Source organism: Rhizomucor pusillus (assembly GCF_041956525.1).
Source record: "Rhizomucor pusillus strain CBS 183.67 unplaced genomic scaffold VTP01scaffold_1, whole genome shotgun sequence".
In the NCBI taxonomy this organism is placed as follows: Eukaryota; Fungi; Mucoromycota; class Mucoromycetes; order Mucorales; family Lichtheimiaceae; genus Rhizomucor; species Rhizomucor pusillus.
The window spans coordinates 100,233-106,952 of record NW_027192143.1 but is presented as its reverse complement, the minus strand read 5'-3'; the positions used below and the strand labels follow the sequence as shown (position 1 = coordinate 106,952).

The 6,720-nt window shown below is 42.9% G+C and overlaps 5 protein-coding genes across 5 annotated transcripts in view; 4 read left to right on the top strand and 1 right to left on the bottom strand.

Annotated features, from left to right (window-relative positions):
• Positions 1-1,370: 1,370 nt before the first annotated feature.
• Positions 1,371-2,331, bottom strand: VTP01DRAFT_49 (uncharacterized protein; the record flags this gene model as incomplete). The annotated part of the gene is made up of 7 exons (XM_069383631.1): positions 1,371-1,510; positions 1,573-1,630; positions 1,696-1,759; positions 1,818-1,925; positions 1,974-2,008; positions 2,057-2,110; positions 2,173-2,331. 7 exons carry the CDS (start codon positions 2,329-2,331, stop codon positions 1,371-1,373), a joined length of 618 nt encoding a protein of 205 aa, XP_069244469.1.
• A 96-nt stretch (positions 2,332-2,427) lies between these two features.
• VTP01DRAFT_48 (uncharacterized protein) lies at positions 2,428-3,757 on the top strand (the record flags this gene model as incomplete). Its single annotated transcript, XM_069383520.1, has 9 exons — positions 2,428-2,430; positions 2,493-2,601; positions 2,658-2,738; positions 2,803-2,912; positions 2,969-3,101; positions 3,162-3,316; positions 3,374-3,468; positions 3,524-3,594; positions 3,657-3,757. 9 exons carry the CDS (start codon positions 2,428-2,430, stop codon positions 3,755-3,757), a joined length of 858 nt encoding a protein of 285 aa, XP_069244468.1.
• A 371-nt stretch (positions 3,758-4,128) lies between these two features.
• Positions 4,129-4,846, top strand: VTP01DRAFT_47 (uncharacterized protein; the record flags this gene model as incomplete). The annotated part of the gene is made up of 5 exons (XM_069383409.1): positions 4,129-4,192; positions 4,266-4,277; positions 4,342-4,395; positions 4,458-4,516; positions 4,583-4,846. The coding sequence occupies 5 exons, from the start codon at positions 4,129-4,131 to the stop codon at positions 4,844-4,846; spliced, it is 453 nt and encodes a 150-aa protein (XP_069244467.1).
• Positions 4,847-5,247: 401 nt separating this feature from the next.
• On the top strand, positions 5,248-5,787 carry VTP01DRAFT_46 (60S ribosomal protein eL30; the record flags this gene model as incomplete). The annotated part of the gene is made up of 3 exons (XM_069383298.1): positions 5,248-5,386; positions 5,524-5,625; positions 5,690-5,787. The coding sequence occupies 3 exons, from the start codon at positions 5,248-5,250 to the stop codon at positions 5,785-5,787; spliced, it is 339 nt and encodes a 112-aa protein (XP_069244466.1).
• Positions 5,788-6,301: 514 nt separating this feature from the next.
• Positions 6,302-6,720, top strand: part of VTP01DRAFT_45 (uncharacterized protein) — a gene marked incomplete at both ends in the record, with an annotated part of 1,750 nt that continues 1,331 nt past the window's right edge. The window contains one exon of the mRNA XM_069383187.1: positions 6,302-6,693. Coding sequence (XP_069244465.1) covers positions 6,302-6,693 — 392 coding nt within the window. The remainder of the gene's footprint in view (positions 6,694-6,720) is intronic.

Genomic DNA, 6,720 nt, shown 5'->3' with positions numbered 1-6,720 from the left:
GTATATATTTAAAAAAATTCACAAAATGCGACATTACTTTTGGGAAACAGCGTACATTTATACACCAAAACGACAAATTGCAGCGACATTAATTTTTGGAAAAAGTGTATAAGGCTTTTTCCCGCTTCACAGTGGCAAATGAAGGCGCTTAATCGACCTGTGCCACCCCAAGGATGGTTAAGCTGATGCTGCTTCTTAATGCTAAAGACCAGTCGCTTACGCCGTAGCAGATTAAGTTCACTGCTGTGTGGCATAACGGTGTAAGGAACAGAATTTTTGGTCTCTTTCTTTTTCAATCAACTAGCAAGTCGGCAAGTGAGGGAAACTGATGCTGACGATTGCTTCTTTAAACTTTAGGGCCTCAGAGCCCATAATTTTTGGAACCTGGCCCTCGTGGCCCACAATAACAAATAATGAAAATGAAAGTATGGACTCTAACTAGTCCTTAGCAATGTAGTCTTGCATTTGAGCTGTAGCAATTGTCGTCTTGCTGGTTGTTCACATCAATCTTGGCTTTTGAGTTGCCTCATTACTCTTGTCTCTTTTTGATCTTGCAATGCTGTGAAGACTGTTGCTTGCTTAGGTCTCGTTGCGAAGACTACGCGACGCGACGAGGAGCCTCGCAGAATTTTCTTCCTCGTTTATCTACACTTGTAGAGCTGATGGTCTGCTGCTATTCTGATTGGCTCAGCATGGCCAACGGCTGTAGTCTAACGGGTCAATGCATTGCTGCTTGTTAGGAGAGGTATGGTGCCGATATCGGTGGAGGCTACTCGAAAAAGGGGACTTTATCTTAAACATCAGAGCCGTTCGTGTTGCAGCTCTTCACTCTATGTATAAACCGCTGGGAAGACTCAAATCTTTAACTGTTGTGTTTGTGGTAAACGTAGCAGTTTCTTTCTTTTCCATTTTATTCATGTTCTTTATACATTTCCGTCATCAGAAAAGCAGAATCGTTGGCATCCTTTGAGACGATGAAAACAAGTCTATATCAGCAAACCTCTAATTCTTTATACAGTTTAACTTGTTCGTGAAGCATACCTTCCAATTGTTGATGCGCGCTGAACGCGCTCCAATATCGAGTCTCTAGATCATTGATCTGCAAGCAACAGTCCACGCAGCCTCTAGAGTTCAGTATCCGTCATTTTTTAGTTTCTTCAGTGAAAAGCGGCGATTGTTAGGGCTTGGTGAGACGTGTGGCTCCTCTGCACTGATGATTTTAAATGATAGCAAATTATCATCTTTGCCCTAACCAATTCTCTTATTACGCATGCTTTCAAGGAATTCAAGTGCTTGGAGCATCTATCGCAATTGCTGCGAAACAGGATATAAAATGACTTTACGAGTTATTTCTCGGAGCGGTGCCGTCTTTATTCTCCAAATTGTTCTTTTTCAACGTTGGTTGATAACGCGAAAGATAAGAACTCATCTTCAGTGATTACTACGCCATACTTTTCTGGTTCATCGCTGGATGTCATGTCAATATATTTAAAGAGATTCATAGAAGTATCTAAAAACGTCGAAGAATGGGTGCCACAACTTTCAATCAAATAAGTGCAATTTTCCAAGTACCTTGTGTGGAAATGGGCGGATAGTTAGGAGGAGGATGAATATATTCACCGTCTCGAAGCTTTTTTCGTTCGAGTAAAAAATATTAGGAATAGTATATTTCGAGATAAACACTAGTGAACTTACCATATGGCTTCGATCAGATGCAAACTCGCGTATGTAAGTGGACGCTGGAATCAAGCGGAAACGCCTAGCAGAACGATTGAATAAGAAGGAGAGTACAAACTGCTCCTGTAAACTCCATCTACCTTTTGAAATCTGCCCGAAGTACAAGTTCTGGATGAAAAGCTTCAAGAACATACTGATTCAAGGAACATGGAAATGGTAGCACCGTGTCCAAATCATAGATCAAAGGTCTAATGCATGTAAGCATCGATTTTTGTTAAAGGATTTCCTCCACATACTCATCCAAACTACATAGCAAAATGACATGGTAATCCTGTGGAGATTTAGTATCCAAATACATCGATATCATTCACAGCATTACCCATATTACTGGCATTCCATCATCATTTATTCTTTTCTGTTTCCACACTGGAATCTGGTCACGATATCGTTTATTTCAACAATGCAATTCATGCTATGCGGAGCTCTCAAGCTTACAGTTTTGTTGGGATTGCTAATGAAAATGACCGTGCTTTTCTCGAGCAATTCAGGATCGTTCGTCGCAATATTCTTACACATCATGTAAATATTCTCCTCGCAGTAGCAGCGAGTATACGTCTGTTCATCCCTGTTGAACGGTTTCCTTTCTACACTCATTTGGGTGGGAGAAGAGATCAAGCCACTCGATATTAGATCAAAGCAATGCGGAACAAGCAAAGTCCGAAATAGCGTTTTTTCTTTGCTCTTTAAACAATGGTACGCTAATGCAAACGATCGATCGTAAGTAATGGACTGGATATACTTACGCTGTTGAACAGATTCGACGAAACACACGCTTGCGACGAGAATATCTGTATAAAAAATCGCTCGAGGCAAAAGAGCGTGCGACGTTTGAACGCAAACAGCAGATCAAGCGGGCCATTGAGGGTAAAAATGGAGCAAAGAACCATAAAGGCAACGGTGTTTTAACATGTTACCTGCAGAGGGCAAAGAGATTCCATCTGAATTACGGAGTATGAGCGATGAGCTCAAAAACGACTTGACCTACGATCTGGCACAGAATGGCAAGTACCCAAAATTTAGTCAAATGCTGTTTAGAAATATGCTAAACCTGACAATACCTAATAGCTCCAACCACGCACATGGACGATGAATATGCTCGCGCCGGTGTTTTCGACCCAAAGATCCTTATCACAACTTCTCGAGATCCTAGCAGTCGTCTGCAACAATTTTCCAAAGTATGTATCCGACTGTCTACAACAATGAGAGTAGGATACTGACGGGAGGAACATAGGAAATGCGACTTGTATTCCCCAACTCACAACGAATCAACCGTGGTAATCACATCATGAAAGATATCGTTGAAGCTTGTCGAAGCAATGAAGTTACGGATCTCATCATTTTACATGAACACCGTGGACAGCCAGGTACGCCCGTTATATTTTTTATACAAGCTACGTCGAGCGCTGACATTGTTTGATGATCAGATGGTATGGTGGTATGTCACTTTCCATACGGTCCTACAGCCTACTTTTCATTGCACAACGTTGTACTGCGCCATGATATCAAGGATCAGGGAACAGTATCAGAAGCATTTCCTCATTTGATTTTCAACAGTTTCAACTCCAAGTTGGGACAAAGAGTAAGTAATCACTTTCGACTTTTTGAAATTTTGGATTCTGACATTGCTTGTCTTTAGGTCAAAAATATCCTCAAATACCTTTTCCCTGTACCCAAGGAAGACAGCAAGCGTGTCATGACCTTCTCGAACGAAAATGATTATATATCCTTTAGGTGAATATTGCTTTACAGTCAATAACTCGGTTCTCGGAAACTGATTTTCTTGTAGACATCATGTATTTGTAAAGACAGGCAATCACGTTGAACTTGCTGAAGTAGGGCCACGTTTCGAGATGAGAGGTTTGTGATACAGCAGATCATGGATCGGAATAGCACTCTGAGATTGACATGGAAAATATTAGTATATGAGATCAGACTCGGAACGGTGGATTTGACAGATGCGGATGTAGAATGGCAGCTGGCTTCTTTCACCCGCACCGCAGGAAGAAGACTGGAATTGTAATTCGTTTGCATTTTGTGTATATTTACTTTGCATGTTTAGAACATCTTTGAACATTAAAATTTAAAACGATCAAATGATGGTATGGTGCATTAATCAACTGTAATAATTGCTGTACATACAAAGTCAAAGCCGATTGTTAATCAACGGGATGAGTTTTTACCAATCGATCCTGTAATCCACAGTATTACGGAATGTTGATGCTTGTAGAGTTGGCTACGGATCGGTTTGCTGGGTGGTGGATTTGTCAAAGTGGAAGACGCAAAACGATAGGGAGCGGCGTTGCAATTTTCGGATAGTGAACAACTGCATCATCGGTCCATTGGTTTCGCTCTTGTTCTTATTCGTAAAGCAGAAAACCAACACCAGCTGCAATGTCCACCCCTACAAGAAGACGTTTGATGCGAGACTTTAAGAGATTACAGAGCGACCCTCCAGGTATGTTCTATCTTGCCCATTTCCGTGGTGGGTTTATGTCGTAATTCCTGCATGCTCACTCGTATTCCATTAGGGGGTGTCTCAGGTAGATTCCGTCATACATTGGCTGTAAAACATGGTCGATGCTCACATAATCGTAATACTTCTAGGTGCTCCGTGCCCAGACAACATCATGATGTGGAATGCGGTTATCTTTGGGCCTTGTGAGTATTCGAGGAATCGGCAGTGAATGTAGGGACTAACAATCTGTGTTTCTTCTTTTCAGCTGATACCCCGTTCGAGGACGGCACATTCAAGCTGGTGCTACAGTTTGATGAAACCTATGTAAGTACCGACATGTAGGGAGCACATGTCACGAGATGTATGCTGACCTGTTCGCACGCATGCAAGCCAAACAAACCGCCGCAGGTCAAGTTTGTATCCAAAATGTTCCATCCCAATGTGTATGCCAACGGCGAACTCTGCTTGGATATTTTGCAAAACCGATGGAGTCCTACCTACGACGTAGCTGCAATTCTAACCAGCATTCAATCATTGCTGCATGACCCTAACCCTAATTCACCTGCCAACGCCGAAGCTGCAAATCTGTACCGTGAAAATAGAAAAGAATATGTGAGACGAGTGCGCGAGACCGTCGAATCATCCTGGGAGTAAGATGATCCTGCATACGGCATCGTAGATGCATCCTTATCTCTTCGTCTTCTTAAGCCTTACCCTCCCCAGCCAAATCGCAAACCCTCACGTCGCAATTCTTTTTTCCTTTTCTTTCTCTTTTATGTTTTTACCCAGCAACAACATGTATAAAGTTGAAAATATCATTTGAAAAATATGTGGTTTTATTTGTCTTCATTACTTGGGCTCTCTGGGCTCTGACTTTGGAAGATGGGGTTAATTCCATTCTGTGGCTTTACAGAGCGACGACAAAATTTTCAAGCCAAGACGTGGTATTGATTCTCCCCTTCTTCCGTTTCAAAGCATAGCTTTATTGTACGTAACGATCGGCTTTATAGAATTCACTCCTGGGGCCTAATTGTTCGGTGTGTCTAGGTATTCCAATGGCTCCCGTTGACAAGAAGACCAAGAAGTCCACCAAGGGTACCGAGTCCATCAACTCTCGTCTCCAGCTCGTCACCAAGTCCGGTAAATACACCCTTGGTTACAAGTCTACCTTGAAGACTCTTCGCCAGGGCAAAGGCAAGTGTTTTAAAGACTACTCAACGGGGGGACAGGAGCCCAATTCCCATATGACGAGTAGTCGCCCTTTCTCTCTCTTTTTGAGGGCTGAGATCGTCCCCCACCTGTTTACTAACGCGTGCTTTTGCTCTAAATAGCCAAGTTGATCATCATTGCCGGTAACTGCCCTCCTCTTCGCAAGTCTGAATTGGAGTACTATGCTATGCTTTCCAAGACCGGTGTCCACCACTACAACGGCAGTAAGTAACAACTCGAACATCCAGGGATTTAAAGCAACGATGTTGATCACGCCGCACTCTCTAGACAACATTGACTTGGGCACCGCTTGCGGTAAGCTCTTCCGCACCTCTGTGCTCTCCATCACCGATGCTGGTGACTCTGATATCTTGAGCGCTCAATAAATTTTGTCGCGCGTGTGACAATCACCGATTTTACATCATCACCATTATTACTTGTCGCCTTTGGATACTGCTTACAATTGCATAGTTAGCTGGAGCAGCTGCACCGTTATTTTCTAAAAGTAGGAGACTTTTGCTGAAGTATCATCAATCCAGTGTTGGATTATAAGCCAAAGACCTTAAAATGAGAATTGTTGTAACTTGAGACATTGGAATCATTGCGATGCTGTTAAGACAGAAGAGAGAAACATATGTACACCCTTTCCATAAATTATATTCGTCATCCAATGAAAGCCTATTTCGCATTCTCCCAAGTGTGGATGTTGCATCTTCCGGAGATATTGTCGTACAAAGCTTAGCACCTCCAAGAGTACATAAAGCATGTAAACATGTTTAGGCCAGCTTTCCTCCTTCCTGCCACATCGTGCGCTTGAAATTTCAGATTACAAGATGAGCATCCATTTTTTTATGAAGATGGGCAACGCAATGCTGTCGACGAATACGCTGACCTGAGCCCATGGACTACGTCGTCGACGAAGAGCAGTATGCTCTTGAAACGCTAAGTTCATACACGCAATATTTGCGTAATCGAACTCACGAGAGCGATGGCCGATCAGACGCCATGCAGACTGACGACGTAAAAAAGGATGTGGACGTTCGCATGAGAGAAGTGTCGATCAAGCGAGTGTACACGCTCTACACGGATCAGGACAAAGTTAGATTCTTCAAACTGATGTTTGAGAAAGTTCTGAGTGCCTCAGCTGCCGCAAAACAGTTAGGTATCCATGTCCGTACAGCTCAAAGATGGGCCGAACAGTATGAGGTGAATCCGGATAGCATATTCGCGAAGCGTAAGAAGAATGGTCGTCCGCGTATCCTTGGTGAAGAGCATAAGAAGGTCATTCTAGAGTACGTCGATGAGAACCCTTCGGTTGT